The sequence below is a fragment of the Cydia splendana genome, chromosome 1, assembly GCF_910591565.1.
Source record: "Cydia splendana chromosome 1, ilCydSple1.2, whole genome shotgun sequence".
Lineage (NCBI taxonomy): Eukaryota > Metazoa > Arthropoda > Insecta > Lepidoptera > Tortricidae > Cydia > Cydia splendana.
This window is the reverse complement of record NC_085960.1, coordinates 6547316-6570378: the sequence shown is the minus strand read 5'-3', so window position 1 is coordinate 6570378 and position 23063 is coordinate 6547316. Positions and strand designations below refer to the sequence as shown.

Here is a 23063-nt window from a genome sequence, read left to right as displayed (position 1 = left end):
ATACCGGTATTATATAGTTCTTTTCCGTTCTTTAGTTTATTATTTCATTTTTAATGGGACAATCTGATAATACAAAGTTGTTACCTAAATACATGATTCAGTCCTACCTAAAGAGCGTGAAATAATGCAAAATATTGGGCTATTTCGGGGTTTTAGTAAAATACCGGTTCCGAGCCCTGGAAAGGTACTTAATTGAGATTTTTAGCTTGAATTTTTGATTTTATGCAAATCAAATAAACCTTCTAACCTACTTACAAACTTACTTATTTTACTGTTTAATTGGCTACAGTTTTCTTTGATAAAAATAGAGTTCACATTGCCTAGACGTTTGAAATAAGCATTTAAATAAAATAAACTTTCGAGGAAATTGAAATTGTTATTCTGTTAGGAATATTATTTTACCCATTTAAATAAAGTGTTTGCCTTTGATGTAAAGGCAACCCGAATAGTGGCGTAGTATATTTAATTATTTAAATATCAAACCAACGTATACTCTTTGATATTTGAGTAATATTTAACGCTAAAATCTATTTTCCCAATATATTATAAAGGTTTTCAAATAAGAGGTCAATTTGGTCAATATTGGTTAAGTATAGAAATACATTATACAATATGAAAAATACTCTAATACGTATTAAGTACCTACAGTTAGCAACAGGCAAGTGAACGGAGGAGCAAACGGAGGTTTAGAAATAGAAAATAGTCATTGATTGTATAACATTTGTAAAGTCAAAGAACAGTCGTGCCGCGAGTTTGACAGCTAAAGATGGCGCTGTACGGTGCCATGTATTTAGTGGGAACTGAATCGGCAAATGTTGCCTTTAAATAACCTGAGATACCATTTTGATGTACGAAGCCCTATAGCGCCATTTACACTTTTTACATCTAGTAATATATAATTATACTTACTTACTACTTACTGCTGTGGCGCAACGACCCGAAGTGGATCTTGGCCTCCGGCACTAAAGACCGCCATGCTACTCAGCTCTGTCCAAAGCCGTTTCTGTCCAGTCGACGGCGCCGAGTTCGCTAAGGTCTTTCTGCACTTCCTCTCTCCAGCGGTACCTAGCGCGTCCAGACGGCGTTCGGCCACTTGGTACAAATAATAAGTAGTAATTATATATTTTCTTTGAACTTGAGATATTATTAATACATTTTTGGTAATATTGTACGATAGTCATGAATATTCTCCGAGTAGGTGTAGGTACGTACATACTGAACTCTAATAAAAACGGCGGTGCTTTTTCATATGAAACAATTCAATATGAGTGGTATACATACTCGTACAGATTATTGAATTAGAAATTTATTGATAAATTAATAAAATCAAGCATTATTTAGCGGAAAACCATTATTCATTAATTAAACTTATATTATTGGTTTGTTAATTTGCGTTTTTATTTAAAAAGTGCTAACCCGTTATATTTACTTGCGTACATTTGCATGCAATTCATTAACACCTCCCACCGCGAAAATAAATAAACCAATCACCTCCAAAAGTATAAGTAATACTCACCACGTGTTTAGTCTCTCTACAAGGCATCATCAGGATATGCTGGAAATGTTGTCAGTGCTAGTCCTTAGTATTATATGTGTATATTGATATATTGAAAAATTAAAATCCAGTATTTAGTGCTTACACATTTATTATAAAAATCTTATCATTATTACAATATAATACGTCTAACAATTATAATTTTATTCACTATTTATGCTAAATCAACAGTCAACCAAAGCACCGATCCATATTATTTATATAAACTTTGTTTACAATACATAATATGAATATTATTATAATTTCGACTTTGAAGACTGATAAATATACACATATAGAATAGAATAAGAGTTAACACAAAAACAATTTCAATGCCATTAGGCAATAAATATGTATTGTATACTAACAGTTACCACAATATGGACTTCAGTACTATGTACTAAGTAAATACATAATCATTGTATAAACTGTATAACGTATGAATGTGTTAGTAAAAATAGACGATAAAACTTTGTTCCGTGCGATTAATAAAGGGATCGTTTTCATCTAATATTTCATACAGTTCCAAAAAAATTGGTATAGTTCTTTATAATTTTAAAATGTCCAACTTCTACTGTTGTTGAATTTCATATAAAATTTCGGCACTATTATAGGTAGGTACTTTGAAAAAATCTCGTATCTCACAATGCTACTCAAAGTTGAAAGGCAGTAACTCTGTAGGCGTCCCATACATACATAGATAGTACGAGTTTTTTCCAAAGTTGTGCCGATTTATGATTATGGTTGAACGTTTGTTGTCGATAAGATAAAAATATCCATTTTCTGGACGGATATCATGGTCGCATTTGTATCACTTATCATGTCATGCGTCACTTTCGCACTTTCATACTTGTTAGAAAAAGGCGACCATATTAGCCTTGCTGGTATCATGTTTATTGATGTGATACAATAATAATGATTTTGACGTTTTGGTTGTTTTGTAGTCTGTGCGGAAAGAGGAGAGTCGTGGAATGTATGAGAACCGAGTACATTCTATGCGTCTTCTCTTTCCGAACAGACTCTATAAGGGGACGCTGTAAGATTTAAAAACACAAAATATCATTTTACCTACATAGTTACCAATCTAGTTAATTTTTTAATTAATAGCTAAAATGCATAAACCTGTATTTATGGTCATATTTTTTATACCACGTACACACAAGCATACGGCCCGCCTGATGTTAAGCAGTCATCGTAGGCTATAAATGCCTGCAACTCCCGATGTTATAGCTGTTTATGTAGATGAAAACGATCTTAGTAATATGATTTAAGTTCAAAATTAAATTTTACTTATTTACAAGTGATGTGCAATGTGACAGGAGTCAGTATACATTTTAATGTTATATATTTGTTCCACTATGTTAAAATTTCTTATAAATATTCTTTGGCATGGTTATGATATTTATAATAAATGTGCTGTAAAATCAATTTTAACAAATAATAGCCCAGTTTAGATAAATGAATCGTTTAGACAGTATAAAGATATGCTTATAAATTTCTTTAGAAAATTAATAAGTTTACATTTATTATTATAGAGTGCATTGAATGATATGAAGTCAAGATATTTTAATAGGTACGTAGGTATCTATGATATGTTTAACACTATGAACAACAGGCAGAGTACACTACTTCAAAAAAAAATACGGATAGATTTATATCGACGTTACGAACATTATTAATATTATGAACTTATTTTTAAATTTAATTATCGTGCGGCTTAGTCATTTCGTACATAAAAGAAAAGGAAAGTGCTTTATATTTAAAATATTAACCATTTTATTTTGCGTCTTGAGATTTATCTTTATGAAATGAAATCGTAACGTCGGCTACTTTACGAATATTTATACTTGTATGTATATTTGTGTAATATTTGATACTGTACATTATGTACACTCTCACTAATGGTCCTTACTGTTTAATATACAAGACCCTCGGACGGTATTTCTGCTCCATTTTAAGATCTTCATACATTCACTTTCACAAACGCTGACTTAAATAAGATCTTCAAAAGACAAAGAATGAAATATTTAACAGTTTATTTCATCATTCATGAAGTCAAAAGAATAACATAATCTTAAATAAGTAGTTTATATTTCTAGAAATGTTATTTTTTGCTTGAAAAGCAATGAGTATTAAATGAGTATAAGAGAATCAATAAAAATAATTACAATGACAATCAAAAACATATAGTTTATATAAAGTTTTACTTTCATTATTTCGTAATATTCGGCTCAAATTCCTTTTAAAATTCTACAAAACTAGCATTTTTTAATCATTTAAAGGAAATTATATGTTTTGATGATGAAGTAAGCAGCAAGATGTGCGAATAATTTTGCCGTAGAATAAATATATAGGTAAGTAACTGAAGTTATCTGGTTAATTAAAAACCTTATGTTGCGTTTTCTGTAGACTTATTAAACCGTGAAACCTCATGAAACTCATTTGAACATATTTTTCTAAACGTTTCCACAAATCTTGCAACACAATTTTATTTTTATTTTTACAAGAACATGAATTCGAGGACTATAATTTAGCTCGCTCCAAATCATCGCAAGATTCAAGTTTCAAGAACCTGTTTGAATAATTTAAGTAAGCGTTACGAAGTTTAGCGGCTAAGAAAGGTCACGGTCGCAGAGTAAGATTTATGTTTTCAATTCCCAGCCTCATGACTGTACTCAAGTTAAATTTGATACAAATTTTGAACAGAATAATATATTCTCAAATTACTACATTAAAACTAAAACGCACCGTCGTACAATATTGTAATAACATGTCAACTCGAATGATTTTAAAACACAGAACCGATCACTAGCGAACTAAGCTGTCCAAGTAGGTCACCTGTCTTCGTAGCGCATGACAAGTACAAGCAGCATCGATAATAATAGGCTCGTGTAGCTGGATTTAGTCTTCACGCCGCTTTGTAGCTCGGCCAAGCTGGAACCTGTGAGAGAAAACAACTTTGTAAACACTAGACTTATATCGACCGAGATATGAACCGTGATTACGTTTTGTATTGTTTTCGAGTTGTTGCGAGCGTGTAAAGGATATCACGATTCATATCCCGGTCGATATAAGTCTAGTCATCTAGTGAATCTAACTGTGAATCATTCAAAACTGTTAACTTTGTAAACATTCATACCAAATACAGTATATGGGAATTTTATCACCTAAGCTTTTGTTTATTTATATTATATCGCATATTACGTTCATAGCATGAAATATCTGTCATTAACCTATTTAGGTATGTACTTACCTATGACAGAGATCTTACCATACCATTACTGACTTATTTTTTACCATTTAGGTAAATTTAATGGAGTAAGTAATAAGAAATCCACCCTCAAAGGGCTTCTTAAGCCAATTGAGGGTAGATGAAAACATTACATGATCAAATAATGTAGGTTAAAGTCAGGTCGTTCAGTAAACAGATCCAGGTGGTTTTGTATTTGGTTGGTTAATCAATAAATGTTATAACTACCCGAAAATGTACAAATTATTTGTTTACTTTTATTTAAGTACCTAGAGTTACAGAGTGTAGTTTTATCATTTGACATCTAATAGTTGTCAAGCAAAACCAAATACGTATAAGTTATAATATTGAATGAATTTAATCCCTAAACGTGGTTTTGCGATATGTCGTGCTACAATAACACAAAAGCACTGTTACGCTATTGTTTGCTACTATAACCTATAGTATACTTAATTTGACATTGTTGAGGTGTAAATGGTTATATTCGTTTTTACACGACTGCCCAAATAATGAGTGTATTGTTGCTGTATAGTTAATAAAAAACAGAACATAACGTTTAACAAAACGCACTTTGAGAGGAAGTATCGTGATAAGTCAACATAAGTACATATGTAATGATTTCTTTAAAATTAGTATCACGCCACGGCGTACCGTGGCGTGACGTGCAATGTATAAAATCACAACATGACGTCGTAACGTCATGTTGTGATTTTATACATTGCACGTCCTAGATTTTCACATCACGAAACCGCATCACGACATTGTATCGTGTCACTGTATTTTGCCCTTACCGTCTTAAATTACTGAAAACTGTTTCCTTTACACAATAAAAAAAACTTTTTAATTAAAATGGAAGGCCCATATATAAGTAATTTTCATTTCCAGTTATGTCTTTATAAAATAAAATATAATGGGACCCTGTTATTGTTACCTTAAACAACCATAATAAAGCTAACATTCCTCCTCCTCCTCAGTCGTTCACTCTTGACAGAGTGGTCGACTGGTCGTGGTTGTATGATGAGACGTATCTATCGCTATAAGCTAACATTAACCTCTGCCAAAAACAGGAAAAGCAGACTTAAACTTCACTTTTCAGCGTTTGAGATAGGCACTAAGCTCGCGCTTTAACAGGGCTTTATCTGCCTTAAAACTGTCTAAAGTGTCTAGGATCCCGGCGTTTAACGGTGTTGCAGTAACTGTAGCTTAGTGTTAATGCTGGCTTAATTCTTAGTCAGGCTTCTTAGAACCTAATAAAGGATCGGTATCGAATATCACTTTTTATAGCAAGCACGTTAGTATTAGATTTTAATAATAGCGGCTTGGTTAACTACAAAATCGACCCATTTTTTTTACTGAGAAATGTAAGAAAAGCCTTGAGACTACTTTTTTAACCTTTTTTTAAGATACTAAGCTTGCGCTGTTTGCCTGTCCATTCGTCTGTCTGTTTGTAAACATATAAATCTCAACTCAACCTGTGACTATAACGAAAAATATGGGTAGATATACAGGGTGTCCCATAAGTGACACGTCACAGTGACACTGGAGATAGACCAGGCCAAGAGGACCCAAACCAACTTAACATGACCCCAGTAAAAGTGGCACGGTTTTCGAGTTATTGCTAAATTAAGGTTTTTCATGAATCTTGACCGTTTTTAACATTGTTAGTGCCAGTGTGCAGTCGGAAAGCCCTCGAAGTTAATTTTTTTATGTGTACGGCATCATTAATAGTTAATTAAGATAACAGAATAGGTATTTTATCGATAAACAATGTAAAATGCAAAAAAGTACGGGTTTAATCTTGAATTAAATTCACGGCGAAACATTAATTTAGACTTTGACCACCTGTCGTGAAAAAAAATTACTAGAAAAGTAATGAGCAAATAACGTCAAACTATTGAGCGTGTTATGCAGATTCAAAAATGGTATGACACATGTAGCTTACTGTAATAAAATAGGAATTATTATCATCTTTCGAAAGCCTCATAAAAAATAAGTTAAAACTAGGAAATCAGCAATCCGTTGCTACTTAGTAAAAATAACGATTTATGTTAAGATATCTAATTCTGGATACAGAAATAAAAAAACGCCTATTCAGTATTTGCCGAATGCCTAAAACAAAGAGATGGAAAATTGTTATCTCCCTTTTAAAGGATATCATTGAGTGATAAAGGTTCAAAGAAAATAAAATACTGCAGGTTGAAGTTTAATCAATTTATTAAAGTAATTTTATTTTACGATAGGTGCTCGAATTATTTTTCCCCGGCTCGTATGCACGCTTGGCACCATATCTTCAAAAACTTCAAGTTAATTTTCTTAAATAAATTTCGGATATGTTTCGTGCTGCCTCGAACATGCCGCCGTAGTTACTCTTGGGACGTTATTGGCTTGGAGTAAAAATTATCTTGTAAGTATCCCCAATAAAAAAAATCTAATGGGTTTAGGTCCGGGGAACGTTAGGCCATGCCACTGGTCGGGCGATCCATCTTCTTGGAGCTGGAACCACAGCAAGATCCCAGCACACTAAGCTCACGATGTCCGCGACCACCTCACACAGAAATTCCCAGATGGATCAGCCGATTGGGACCAGTGGCATGGCCGCCGCGTTACCCGGACCTAAACTCATTAGATATTTTTTCATTGGGGCTTGTTAAAATGCTTAAAAGATAAAGTTGTCTCCAAGCCAATAAGGTCCCAAGAGGAACTACGGCGGCGTATGTTCGAGGCAGCACGAAACATTATCCAAAATTTATTTAAGAAAATTAACTTGAAGTTTGAGAAGACGGTGCCAAGCGTGCATACGAGCCGGGGAAAAACAATTCAAGCACCTATTGTAAAATAAAATTACTTTAATAAATTGATTAAACTTCAACCTGCAGTATTTTATTTTCTTTGAACCTTTATCAACTCAATGATATCCTTAAAAAGGGAAATAATAATTTTCCATCTCTTTCTTTTAGGCATTCGGCAAATACTGAATAGGCGTTTTTTTATTTCTGTATACAGAATTAGATCATCATCATCATCATCATCATCTCAGCCATAAGACGTCCACTGCTGAACATAGGCCTCCCCCTTGGACCTCCATACGTGCCGGTTGGAAGCGACCCGCATCCAGCGTCTTCCGGCGACGTTAACAAGATCGTCTGTCCATCTTGTGGGTGGACGTCCTACGCTGCGCTTGCTAGTCCGTGGTCTCCACTCGAGCACTTTTCGACCCCATCGGCCATCTTCTCTGCGTGCAATGTGGCCTGCCCATTGCCACTTCAGCTTGCTAATCCGGTGGGCTATGTCGGTGACTTTAGTTCGTCTACGGATCTCCTCATTTCTGATTCGATCACGTAGAGAAACTCCGAGCATAGCCCTCTCCATAGCTCGTTGAGCGACTTTGAGTTTTGAGATGAGGCCGATAGTGAAAGACCACGTTTCGGAGCCGTAAGTCATCACTGGTAACACACATTGATTAAAGACTTTCGTCTTGAGGCACTGAGGTATGTCGGACGAAAAGACATTACGTAGTTTCCCGAACGCTGCCCAACCGAGTTGGATTCGGCGGTTGACCTCTTTCTCGAAGTTGGACCTACCTAATTGGACTACTTGTCCTAGGTAGATGTACGAGTCAACAACTTCGAGTACCGAGTTCCCAATAGAGACTGGGATGGGCACAACATTGGCATTTGACATAAGTTTCGTCTTGTCCATGTTCATTTTCAAGCCCACCCGTTGTGAAACTCGGTTGAGGTCATCGAGCATCATGCTGAGTTCCTCCATCGACTTTGCCATGACTACGATATCGTCGGCAAACCGAAGGTGAGTGATGTATTCGCCGTTGATGTTGATGCCAAGTCCTTCCCATTCCAGGAGCTTGAAGGCGTCTTCCATTACGGCAGTAAACAGTTTCGGAGAGATAACGTCTCCCTGCCTTACGCCTCTTCGCAATGGAATCGCCCTCGTGCTCTGCTCCTGTACTCGGACCGACATGGTGGCGTTACTATACAAACACTTCAACACTTCGATGTACCGATAGTCAATATGGCATCGCTGAAGAGACTCAAGCACCGCCCATGTTGCCACCGAATCGAAGGCTTTCTCATAGTCCACAAACGCTAAGCATAATGGCAAGTTATACTCTTCGGTCTTCTGTATAACTTGCCGCAGCGTATGGATGTGGTCTATGGTACTATAGCCTTTTCGGAAACCGGCTTGTTCGGGAGGCTGGAAGTCATCAAGTCTGTGTTCGAGACGGTTCGTGATGACCTTTGAAAACAGCTTATAGACATGGCTCAGAAGCGTAATGGGTCTGTAGTTCTTCAATTACAAGAAGTACAGAATTAGATATCTTAACATAAATCGCTAATTTTACTAAGTACCTAGCAACGGGTTGCTGATTTTCTAGTATTAAATTAATTTTTATGAGGCTTTCGAAAGATGATAATAATTCCTATTTTATTACAGGAAGGTACATGTGTCATAACATTTTTGAATCTGCATAACATGCTCAATAGCTTGACGTTATTTGCTCATTACTTTTCTAGTAATTTTTTTTCACGACAGGTTTTTCATGTGGTCAAAGTCGAAATTAATGTTTCGCCGTGAATTTAATTCAAGATTAAACCCGTACTTTTTTTTGCATGTTACAAAAATTAACTTCGAGACCTTTCCGAGTGCACACTAGCACTAACAATGTCTAAAACGGTCAAAATTCATGAAAAACCTTAATTTGGCAATAACTCGAAAACCGTGCCACTTTTACTGGGGTCATGTTAAGTTGGTTTGGGTCCTCTTGGCCTGGTCTACCTCCAGTGTCACTGTGACGTGTCACTTATGGGACACCCTGTATATAGTACTGGTAATAAACGTTTTAAATCTTTTGTTAATGTTACAGAATGATTCGAGGACTAAGTGCACTGCACACTTCGCGCAACACATGCTAGATGCTAAAGTAAATTTCAAAATTGTAGGGCATAGAGATATCAAATTTATAAGATTGCTAAATATTTAAATCCAGAACTGCCAGCTTTGAAGGCTTTTTATTCAACAAATCATTTTTTTAAACTGGATAGTCAGATTGGTTCGGCGGTTTGAGCGTGAAGAGGTACAATAGACAGACAGACAGGTAGACAGTTACTTTCGCATTTATAATTTACTTATATTAGTGCGGATTTACCATGAGTTTATTTTATTCCTAGAGATTATACAAAAAGTTCTGCCACTAAGATGTATCTGCGCTACATATCTTACTGTCTAAGCAGTACCTACGCACAGAAGTACAGATAAAATATATTACGTACCTTGTAGAACATGTACTCTAGCAACTGCTTTCATTCGAAGGGGGGAATGTAGCGAGCAGGTGTAGTTGCCAGCGTCGTCGACTTTCAACCTTGCTACCTGGGAATAAAGCATATAATAAGTAACGGTAGTTAAAGTTAAGTTAAATATATTTGTCAAAATAAAGCAAAAATAAGGCTAAACTTTGTAAGGTACATTATGGACCTAAGTACTCAATGATGATACCACTCAAAATAAAGTTTTAGGCTTTATTCCTAGTACAGATTGATTGTCAGTCTCAGTCATATAAACAGTTCTTTTCTTTAGTCGTTGAGATGGTAGCACAAAAAAACATGAGACACATGATGAAGCACAAAGTAGCGAAGGTCTATCGCTAGCTTTTTTTTGGGAACCATTATTCGGCGGTGTAGTAAATAAAAGAGCGACGGAGCTACATTTTGTCACTTAAAAAGGCAGAAATGAGAATTCTTAAGTTCCATGGAAATGTCGTAACTGAAATTTTAATAAGGGTCAACGCAATCCTAAGATTTTTCTTTCAGATGTAAATTTTTATTGGCTTCAATCATTGAGTTATTATTATAACTTCATATAGAGACGCTATACCAAACAATCAGGGCGTGAACCACGCAACCAAATCGTCGTAAGCGCCGTGAAATTAATTGCACATACGCGTTTAGGTCGCGAGATTCACGCTCCGCTTCTATAGCCTTCCATAGCTTGTTGTCGGCCGACAACAAATCATGGCGCAAAATACTGGTTCTCTATGCCGGTTCGGTATAATACGAGTATGTACTTCGTAATTAATAACTATAGTTCAATGGCTTCAATGACAGTAAGCAGTAAGTTTCTGAAATCGCCAATATAATAATAAAGAAACTTGAAAGATAATGACCTACGTTGTAAAGCTTCGCATATTGAAATGAGTTTATTTTATTATATCCTGAAAACCGTCTTCTAACTCTATGGTATCATTTTCACGTGTACTTTCGAAAGTTCCATATACATTACCACCACACGTAGCATATTTAAGTGCCCACTTAATGCGAGGCAAATACATTACAGTAATTTACAGAATACAGGTAAAAGAACAGGGTTTTACTGGTAAAGAGCTGAAATAAAGCGAGAAAGCAAATTATTATAGAGTAAAAGTGGTCTTGTGCTTTGTGTCAAATTAATAATTAGATGTTTCAATTAACCATCAGTTATGCGTATAAATAAGTACCTATTTTTTTAGATAAAAAGTTACACGATCTTCATGTGACCTGCTTTTCTACTATTGTAGGTATGTAATTATGAAACATAATAAAATGAATGTGATAATATATGAGTAAAACAAAAATCTTTTTATAATAAAGCAACAAAGGCGAACATTGTAAACACATTCCTATTTGAGTAAGTCTGTGTTTATTTAACAACCCCTATATTTGCGTTTTTTAAGCGTCTAGGAATGTTTTGCTGATTATCTGAACATGTTATTATGGTGCGGCTAGAATATTAATTTTAATGAAATTATTAACTGTATCTATTTGAAGTAAAAAGGGATGAACACGTTTTTCGTATAATGTATTACAGTGAAACTTGGTTAAGTGGGACCTGGATAAGTGGGAAACCTCTATAGCTGGGACTCATGGTGCGGTCCCGGCACTTTGGCGCTGAATTACTTCTGTTAGTAAGAAAAAAAAGAGCTCTATAACTGAGATTAGTTGTTTCGATTTTATAGTCAACTTTGCCTATATTACTGAGACAGAGAGTGTATTTTACCTCTTTTACTGATACTATATTTGAAAAATTACATTTGTGTCATTGTTTTTTTTAGAATGTCATAGGAATTGACCTCTGTATCTGAGATAACGTCAATCTATGACCTCTAACTTGGACTTTATTGAAGACCAAGAATACTTTAGTCTAACCGAAAATTCCGCATTCTTCAAGTTTTATTTAGTTAGTTTGAGTACGTACTTAAATCTATCGAAACAAAAAACAAAAAATTTATTAAGACGTTTCTAAGACGCAATGAAGTCCGTTTTAAATTAAATTTAACAAAATCCATCCTTTGTAGAAGTAGAAGAATTTAAAGTTAATTCGAGTAAAAATTTGAACAGACTTAAAAAACTATTTAAGGACAAGGATTATTTTACCTTTATTTATTGTTGATGATTACAATTCATACATAATGTTGACAAAATACCTTATTTACCACCTCTATAACTAAAATAACCTCTTTTTTCACCTCTATTAATGAAACACTCTATAAATTAGGCAGAAATTTATCTATACCTGGCTAACTGAGACCCTGTGTAAGTGAATACCTCTTTAAGTGAGACAAATTTGCTCGTCCCTTGAGATCCCACTTATCCAGGTTTCACTGTATTTAAAATTTCGAGGCTTTGACATTCAATACATGTATAAATTTAATAAAACCTGGACAGTATGTGCACTTAGATTATTCGACCGTAATTAAATTATGGAAACACTCACCATTCGTATTAACAACATAACATAACATGAGATATTACGTATTGTCGAATTGAATTGAACCCATATATATAGGTATACGCTGGATGCGGGTCGCTTCCAACCGGTACGTATGGAGGTCCAAGGGGAGGCCTATGTTCAGCAGTGGACGTCTTATGGCTGAGATGATGATGATGATGATATAGGTATGTAAGGGATATTTAATACTATTTATATAAATAATTCACACTGTAATATAAATTATCCTAATGTGTCATCAACTTATCATTTATCGACTACGCTCTTCAAAAGGCACTCTACCGAAAAGGCAACTTATGGTTATCACACGGAAAGTATCTTACAAATTGTTGTTTCCATCTGACTATGAAAGCATGCAGACCTAATTGTGTTGTCTTATAAAAGGTATAACCACTCAAGTGCCTGAAAAATATTTTCCTTAAGTCCGACACCGTAAGGTCCAAAATACTAACGGTGAGTGTTTCTATAATGTAATTGCGGATTCTCTCACCTTAATGCTTAATGATAATGGGGCCGATAGCGCCGGAAAAACAAGAATACGTTTTAGTCGGGTATTTTTTTGGGAATGAGATGAGTGTGAATTGTTCTTCGTGCGATACAGCAGAAACATTGATACATTATTACCTTTTCCTTTTAAGTATTTTAAGAGTTCAACCAAATTTTCCTGTAATATCCAATTCTGATATAACCCAGAGAGTAGGCAGCCTCAAGCATTAGTAGACGGGTAACATTTTGAATGGTGACTAGTATGAATAATATTGTAGCTCGTCCTTCCCACAAAATCAGCTAAAGGTCACGATAAACCGTGGATTTAATGGGGAAGAAACACTAGCCCGTATAATGTGAATTCAACTAACTCTCGTAGAAATCAGTAAAGCTAAGAACCAGCTTTCAGAAAAATGCTGATCTGAAGAAAACTCCAAAATAACGTCGGAATGATAACGATTTTCAGCAAAGATCGACTATAGAAAGATTGGCATTATTCAATTATAAAATATACTGTACAAATTCCATTATCCCAGTTTGCACAAAGCAAATATTTATCGAAGATATTAGATGGATGTTCTGAAAGTTAAATGTTTGTGTTTGCTTACAGAAAGTTGGCCCTAACTCTATTGAACCGATTCGAACTTTAAGATACGTCAATTAATAGATCTAGAAACGATATAATAGATATGGTCGGACCGGATCGATACAGCGATTTAGAGCACGATGCTTGTTTTTGTATTAATTAATCTTAATTGTAAAAAGTCGTTATGTTGTATCTTCTTGCTGTGTAACTTTTTTCTTATTTAACTAACTGTTTACTGTATGTTATTTCTGTCTTTTTTCTTCTTGTCTGTTACCTTCCGTGATTCTTCTCACTTGATGGTCTCATCGGAAGATCAGCGCTGGAAGCCACCAGCAACATGCTGAGATGGGGCCATTTCGTGGCACTTTAATCTTATTTTGTGTTTTCTTTTATACTATGTACTGTTCCGATTGTTTGTGCTTACGAATAAATCTATTCTATTCTATTCTATTCTATTCTATTCTATTCTATTCTATTCTATTCTATTCTATTCTATATGGATTAGATATGTCAGTGTCAAATGTGACGTTTCTTCAAACAAAAACGTCACTTTTAACACTGACACATCTAATCCATATCGTTTCTAGAACTATTGCCGTTTTGGCTACGGAACCCTAAAAATGCTTAAACACTATTTCGCATTAAAAATATTAAGACACCTTTATTTATTTTTACGGATGTTTCAAGGGTGTTCAACGTGTAAATCTAGTCTATTTATATTTAAAAAGTGTTTCTTGCAAATTTATGAAGGCACTCAATCCACGCCTCTAAGGTTTCCTAGCATTAGCGGTTAGTGCCGGCTCTTAACAAGTGATACTCGTAATTTAGCTCGTGACACCCGCTACTACCTATTCTAAGGACCCATTCACAGGCACAAGAGGCAACCCGACTTGCTTTTATGACAGCATCTATGTTAGGAGTTGCTTAAACAACAGGCCTCTGCTGTGCAAAATTTTATAATGCTTTGCGCTTGTCGAGTGACAATCGGGTTTTACACATTTTAGATAAAGGTTACTTCTGTAGAAAAAGCATCAAAAGTTACGATTGTGGTACATACACATTATCCTTGTAAGACCCAGGGCAATTTTGGCGCTTTTGAATTTGGAACTTTGTTTTATTTCTATATGAGTTCAAAACTCGAATTTAACTTGTACTTGTACAAGTACACGGGGACTTACGAGGATAAACCTATATTTCAAAAACTGTAACCCCTTACGGGTGCAGTTCAAATATTAGCTTTTTATTCTCTTAACTTTGCGATATCTCCAGAAAAAACGCGACTGAGTTAAGCATACAATAAAATGTATGTCCCGATCATTTTTCTAGTGATATTATAGTTTACATTTACAAGAACAACACGCAACATGTTAAGAAGACGATAGCAATTGCACGCTTGCCAGTTGAGGTTATTCATGTTGACCCTATCATGTTCAAGTGTAATCTATTACACTTATTGAAGCTCTAGCTTGCATCATAGCACTACTGTGTGCTATTTGGTGCGATACATGTGAAAATGGCATAAAACTTATTTACATAACCAAGTAGAGCGAAACGGGGTGGAGCGCCATCATGACGTCACGTTTACGGCCAATTCATTAATGTTCATAAAAATATTACTGATATTACTTGTATTAATTAACTTGCTCATAAAAAAAGAAGCCACTGCTGGAAAACTCCGGTTTTCATTTAGAATTGCTTTTTTATAGAGTTCACATTGAAACTGATGAACTTTATCTCACAAATGTACAATGATGAACTTGTAAAAATATTTAAGTACTCTTCCTCTGAAACTTGCAAAAGAGCGCTATGAGCAATTGAAAGCGCTTTAATGATGCAGCATCCCATAATCTATTTGTTCAATAAATATTGCTGCTACAATGTCTCGCAAATCTCTTGTCAGAATATTACTTTCTGTATACAAGTCAGCTGTTTTGTATTTATTCAACAACTTTGAAGATTCTGCGATGACAACGTAATAAATTTCAATTTCAAATTCTTGGAATCATTTTTTTTAAAGAACACTAAATAATAATATTTAGTTTAATAATAGCACTGAACTACTTTACTTGATGCAGTGTTTGTGAATGTACCTTTACTTCGCTGAGCTATGGTTACAGTATTATTCACTCAAGAGCTGAAACGAAACTCGCATAAACCGGTCCGGTAAATGGGAGCTAATTAGCTGTTACCTAGGTATGACACATAACTTTTACACTAAAAGTAGATTCAAAGGCTTCTAGTGCACTAAAAGCTACTCATATTTACTCTGGTACAATTTTGGGAGCCGTAAAATAGTAGGAAAGGTTTTTGATTTTAATTAAGATACTTAAAAAATAACTACTTGCCAGTCCTTCTTACGAATTGCCAGTTTGTAAACGGGCTGATTAAAGAAATAAAGATGGTCAAGCAAATCTTGTCAGTAGAAAAAGGCGCGAAATTCAAATTTTCTATGAGACGATATCCCTTCGCGCCTAGATTTTTCCAATTTGCCGCCTTTTGCTACTGACAAGATCTGCTTGACCAACTTTAAATACTTATAAGTATTACCGACGCTGTTTTTTTCTTCTAGAATTTTAATGCGTTACGTTACAGATGACTTTATAATTGCCAAACTTGTCTGTAAATAATGTGCTATTCATTAAGTCTAGGAAATGTCGGAATATAACCAAAACTTTATTCTAAACTATACATCTAAATAATAACAAAAACACTGGTACAGTCAGCAGCAGAAGTTGGTAAGCGGTCCAGGTGTTCATAACGATCTTGACGCGAGTTCATTGTTAAGAGAATAAGAGCGTGTCAAGGTAATTTTGAACACCTCGCCCGCTCAGCAACTTCTGCTGCTGACTGTACTTTGGCACGCAAACCAATGTCGCATCTCAAAAGCATGTTAACTTTTTTCTTCAAGGTTCGGAAATTGTTTCCGAATGCATTCAGGCAAATGTAATTCAACAACTGTTACCCATGAACAACTTAATCATTTAAAGCTTTGTTTGAACGCATCACGTCATTGTGTGCGTAAATCGCGTATGTAGATAATCGAATTTCGTTTAATTGGGTAGGTAAGGTAGCTAGCATTTAGCGTAAGTGGTGAGCGGTAAATGATGTTACGTTTTAAAGTAATAATTGGGTGTAAATAATATGAAAATATAGAAATCGGGGAAAGCACTTATAACCAGTATTTAAAAATACGTAATTTAGGCACACTGCGTCACATATTGATATTTATACGTACACCGCACGGAAGTGCATACTAAATATAATACGTTTTTATAATTTCGCAGAATTAATCACGAGATTTTTCCAGGTAAGTAATATAAGCGGAATAAAAATTAAATAACACAATATTTTCAATATTTATATGTAGCTAAATTGAAATCATTTTGAATACGCTAGTGATTAGATTCATTTTATCCAAATTCATTTTCCAATTAAAGCTAATAGGATAATCAAAAATTCATTATCAACGTCATAAAGTTAATAAGCAGTCAATGGACGAGGGTCGAATGTATTAACGGATAATTGAAAACCGTTTAGAAGCGATTTAATGACTCACTAAAATGTATTAACGATGTTTATTAAAATAACGATGTTATTAGGCAACCTCATGTAGCTAAGTACTTAGCCAAAATGCCAATCGTATACGCTCCTTAGTGAACGAAACGCAACTGTCACTGTCGCACTAGGAAGAGTGATAGAGAGTTACAAACCATTTCGTTGTAGTAGCGCATACGATTGTCACCTCGACTAGGCACCCTGAAATGTTAAAAATCTCGACTGAATGTGTCAGTCTGAATTTACTTTATAGAGGTCCAGCCTGTTCACGAAAAGTCCCAGTAATCGATTTTCGCTAATGTCGTCTCTGAAATGGGTATATTTGGTATCAGTGCATTCAGTATGATGCCCTAAACACAAATACGAGATGATAAGCGCGAAAGGTATATAGTTGCTGTGACGTCATAAAATCGGAAGTTATTGAAATTACTGAAATCATTATTGAAACGGGCGCTTTAGCTTGCCGCTTCAAAACTAAACAAGAAACAAGGTTTTGGTGCCCCGTCATTAAATTTACCTATTGAATTATAACGAATAACTGACAATACATCATTAAAATATAATCTGTAGCTACAAACTTAACTAGGTACATAACTAGGAAAAAAAAAACATAATTAAATAACTAACCTACAAAACTTAAAAACTAAATCTAAAAATATTTAAAACTAACCTTAAAATAAATAATAAATCATAGTGGGAATTGTCTCAGGATGTAGGTTGCACCTACTAATGTATAAATCTATGTCCTCTTTTGTATTATATATCTGCCTACGTCTGTTTTTTTCCCCAATAAAGAAAATAAGAAAATAAAAATAAAATAAAATAAAATTTTAAATAAATAACTTGTATGTTACTCATATAAACCTCTTTTAAAAAAATACTAAAGTGGCCTTTTTTATTTTTGCCGCATATTCATTTAGCTTTGCAGTCTTCGAGCAACACCGGCTTCCGACACATCGGAAGGGAGGGGCCCAAGCGATATCTCACCGTACAAATCTTTCTGCCATTTTTCGCGGGGGGAAAGGTGCACACAGTCGCACTTCTCACACACTTACATACAAAATCCAATCTGTAATGACGACACAAATACATAGAAAATGACACACGTCAAAGACAAATCTTGCAAACCTCGATCTCTTTTTGTGTACGGACGAGTGACAAGTGTCACAACACGCACACTGACACATTTTCGTTGAAGTATGTTATTGTATTCTGAGAGATGAGAAGTCGGATTTGTTGCTCGACCGATCCGCAATTTGTACTGAGCGAGCAAAATCGATAAATCCAACAATTACATGAGACTAAAATATAATAATTGTGTTTGAATGTAATTAAACGTATGATATGTAAAAAACAATATTACATGTGAAATGTAACACTTTCTTTTTGTAAATTTTATGTCCCCGACCTCTTTTTATAACAAAAAACCGAGAAAACAGGCATTTTTGTGCAGCAGTGTTCACGCGCGCGTCTGGACTCGGTCTAGTGAAAAATCCAAGTGCAACTAGTTTTATTACCCGCGCTAGATTAGATTGACGCGCTAATCTTGTACCTCGGCAGAGGGGAAATAGTGCGAATGCCGCCTCCCTTCCGTGTTGCTCGAAGTTTGCAGTGGTGCACTGCTGACATTAATCTTACTTAACGGGATTTAACATTAATACAGAGTCCAGTTGAACTTACAAAGACACATAAATTCGTCAATATCTCTATTATATTCAATTTGTATAATAAGAGATTATGATTTGAATTAGTTGAAGCATCCGAAGTGAATTACGAAGGAAACTCCTACTTATAAATTATAAATAAGACGATTCATAAGGTAGAAAGTACTGCGGTAGATTCCTAGAGTTAGACCAAGAATAGTCTCCAGAGATTTTGAGAGTCCACGCAGTGCAAGTGTTATTTTAAACGTCAAACTTCTATGTAATTATGGCGTATGAATATATATCTATATTTTTTATGTAACTCCCTACTGTCTCCTCCATAAATTTTATATTGTTTACGTCGAAATAAATCTTGTTCTATTGCATATAAAAAATAACACTTGCACTGCGTGGGCTATAAAAATTGCTGCAAAGTTTTCTTGGTCTAACTCTAATAGTCATGTGCCAAATCGTGAACTGCGTCATTGTCTGGTTATTTAAAAAAAAATCACAGATTTCGTGCCTCACACGACTATCGAGCATATTGGAAATTAATCTAAGGTAATTCGAAAAAATATTGTCGCTGAGCGACGAGAAATTCTGGATAAGGAAAAAGTTACAAAATAAAACTACAACGTTGAATGATAATTATTTTATTTTTAGATTAACACAAGTATCCTGGACATAACGCATGTGAACAAACAAATTGCAAAATTTCCACACGCGTATCGAAGTTTGAATAATTGTCGCCGTGGCGCATAAGTATAGGTACATATTTCATTTTTCGATTAATAAGCAGGATATATTAATGTTCAAAGTACAAGAAAATTATTACACGGCAAATCCGTAGTCAACTCGAGAAGTGGTAGCCACATCGCCGTTATCGTCACTCGAGTCTTGATCGGCAGCGGCCCATTTGCTGCAAGATATGAAATTTTCTTGACAGCAGTTTGACGCGACGAGAGATGACCACAACAGCGTTTGTCTATGTTGCACCAAACCAGAGTTCCAATAGGTACTACCAGGGTTCAGCATCAGCTATCTTGGGTAATGCTCTACCATGTGATCATCATGACGAATCGGATGTCCAAAACAGCGCGTGCCTATGTTGCACCAAACCTGAGTTCCGCTAGGTACAACCAGGGTTCAGCATCAGCTCTATCTTGGGTACTACTCTCCTAAGTGCTCATCAAGACGAGTCGGATGACCAAAACAGCGTGTGCCTATGTTGCAACAAACCTGAGTTCCTTTAGGCACAGCCAGGGTTCAGCATCAGCTCTATCTTGGGTACTACTCTCCTAAGTGCTCATCGAGACGAGTCCGATGACTAAAACAGCGTGTGCTTATGTTGTATTAAACTCAAGCTCCACTAGGTACTGCCAGGGTTCAGCATCAGCTATCTGCTAGCAGCCGCCAGCAACATGCTGAGGTGAGCACTTTTTCTTTTTTATGTTTCTCTGTATAAGTTTTTATTTTATGTTTGTGCTCACGAATAAAATTATTTCTATTTCTATCTCTACCTCTACCTCTACTTCTACCTCTGCCTCTGCCTCTGCCTCTGCCTCTGCCTCTGCCTCTGCCTCTGCCTCTGCCTCTGCCTCTGCCTCTGCCCCTGCCCCTGCCCCTGCCCCTGCCCCTGCGCCTGCGCCTGCCCCTGCCCCTGCCCCTGCCCCTGCCCCTGCCCCTGCCCCTGCCCCTGCCCCTGCCCCTGCCCCTACCCCTAAGAATGCATAGATTGTCGAATAGTGCGTTATCTACGCCCGTCTCAAACAGGATAGATAGAGTTAGACCAAGAAAAATCTGCAGCGATTTTGATAGCCCACGCAGTGCAAGTGTTATTCTGCCGTCATAATCCCGATAATTCACAACAAACACCGATAACGAACTCTGCGAAACATGAAGTCATAAATGTCATGTGAAATATGTCGTTCTGACTTTTTGACTATTTTAAGGTTAGGCTACAGGGCAAACCCTTAACCCGATCGTCTTTGTTTTAGGCTCAAATTGTAGCTGACCAAATTGTCCAGAGCCGTTTTTCTCAAATTTTTGATATCATTCTTCGTTTCCAAATTATCGAGCCCAAAATCAAAAATTCGGAAAAAAAATAATTTTATTTTCACTATTTCGACCATAACTTTTTTCGTTTTTGACTTTCTCGAATAATTATTTTTGCACCTAACAGCTCTCATGATTATGCGTCTTTTGAGCCTATTTTTTAATATCATATCTTCACAACTTTCCGAGATATAAGGGGATCGCACTTTTTCGTGAAATCGGACCCTATACTGGAGCGAACGAAAAGACATTTCCAATGTCAAAACTCAGGAATAAATTAGAAATCTTACGTGGTAGATTTATGTAAGTAAATAAAAAGTGGAAAACGAGAGATTAATTACCTGTAAATGACTAGTCATAGTCAGATGGTCGGTCTCGACCAACACTCCCCCCCTTATTTCATCAAGTGGGACCGTGCTGTTGCCTCTGTACCACTGCAGCGTCGGAGCTGCCTCGCGGGAGTGGAGATGCAACACGGCGCATTTAAGGGAGAGTGTCTCTCCCGTCTCTAGGAAGGCCTCTTTGCTCATGGTGATTTCTGGCGCTGCAACAAAATACGAGTTGATTAGTGTCCATGTCTTAAAACAAAAGACAATAAAAATGCTGTAATTAGTATATCAAAAAAATCAATTATATTTATTTGGTATCTAGGTGGATTTATACAATACTTTGTGGTGGATACCTCCTGTTAAGTATAGCAATACTTGTGTTAGGAGGCACCGCTCCTTCCAAACGGAGTGTTTCAGGTTTAATACCAGATACTTACATATTATTTTAGTTGTTATTTTTAAAATAACTATGACTATACCTATAGCTAATTTATATAAGTTTTATTATTATAGTATTTTTTTACAAATCAATTTCCCAGATTCATAATAAATTATACATACAGGGAAATATATTGTTAAAGTTAGTTTTTTATAATCACAAATTCATATTTAAAATTTTTAATTTATAATTACAATCAAGATTCATTCGTGGGTATACTTTATCCTAATACAATTTTACTCACTCTAGTTTTAACTAGGGTGTAAGTTTGTGTGTGTGTCTCTCTCGGTATGTGTGTGTGTTTGTGTGTGTGTTTATGTTTATCATTTAAGGCATTAAGCCTTAAGAAGCGATTCAGTCTTATCATAGGTAAGTGTCAGTAACCATTCTGTGATTTTTCTTTTACAATTTATCCGTTGCATTGGATAGATGTTGAGAGCTTTGTTAATTTTATTATACATCTGTGATGATATTGCATTGAATTGTCTTTTTGCAAATAAATATTTTGTTGGCCATTTAGGGGCTACTGCGTGACTTCGCCTACGATTTAATAGGGATGGATTAAAGTTTAGTGTCTTATGCAGTTTTAGTAGGTACAGTGAGAAGCACATATAATTTCCTCATGCTCATAATCACTCTTTTTATATAAATCACTAGTTGGATATTTTCTAGCGAGTTTATACATGACCTTAGCAAAGCAAAGACCTCTGTCCTCTCTCAACCTGCAAGAATTTTGTTTTTGTAGATCCACCCCAGGCGACAATACAATAGCTCATCACTGACTGCGCAAGTGCATTGTATTAGGTAATTGTTCCAGCAATTTTTTGTCGGCTACATGCCTAAGGATTTTAAATATCCATATAAGTTTTCTTATGCGGTTGTTTATGTACTCAATATGTGGATGCCAGCTCAGTCGCTGGTCTAATATGACCCCGAGGTATTTAATGGATGCCACTTTTGTAAGTTGAGTACATTCACAAGAAGAAGAATCTACATTTTCGTTACAGATCTTCTTCTTCGTCGTAACCTCATGACTGAGGGTCGTGACCGCCATAAGTTGCGTTTTCTTGGATCGCTCTCCAACCTGGCCGATCTTCTGCCTTCCGCATAGAGCCCTGGAACTTGACGCGTGTGACTGCCTCAATGGCATCAAACCAGCGTGTGGGTATTCTGCCTCTGCCTCTTCTGCCCTCAACCTGGCCACCGATCATCAACTTCTCTAAACTGTCGGGTTCCCGCCGGGCCAAGTGCCCAAAGAACCCGAGGATTCTCCTGAGACAGACAGTAGATAGACGGGTTTTTATGTTGAGCTCGTTCAGAATAGACACGTTGGTGCGATGCGCTGTCCATGAGATGCCCAACATTTTGCGCCAGCACCACATTTCGAACGCGTCTATTCTTGCCCTT

The 23063-nt window shown here is 35.8% G+C and overlaps 1 protein-coding gene and 1 long non-coding RNA gene across 2 annotated transcripts in view; one reads left to right on the top strand and one right to left on the bottom strand.

Annotated features, from left to right (window-relative positions):
- LOC134790208 (uncharacterized) overlaps positions 1-23063 on the top strand; it is a 488662-nt gene that overhangs the window by 78759 nt on the left and 386840 nt on the right. The window lies entirely within an intron of this gene.
- The window catches only part of LOC134790094 (leucine-rich repeats and immunoglobulin-like domains protein 1), an 85508-nt gene continuing 66426 nt past the window's right edge, over positions 3982-23063 (bottom strand). The window contains exons 7-9 of the mRNA XM_063760867.1: positions 21230-21432; positions 10073-10169; positions 3982-4475 (exon numbers count right to left, since the gene is read on the bottom strand). Of these exons, the coding sequence (XP_063616937.1) occupies positions 4369-4475; positions 10073-10169; positions 21230-21432 (407 nt within the window). The 3' untranslated portion in view covers positions 3982-4368. The remainder of the gene's footprint in view (positions 4476-10072; positions 10170-21229; positions 21433-23063) is intronic.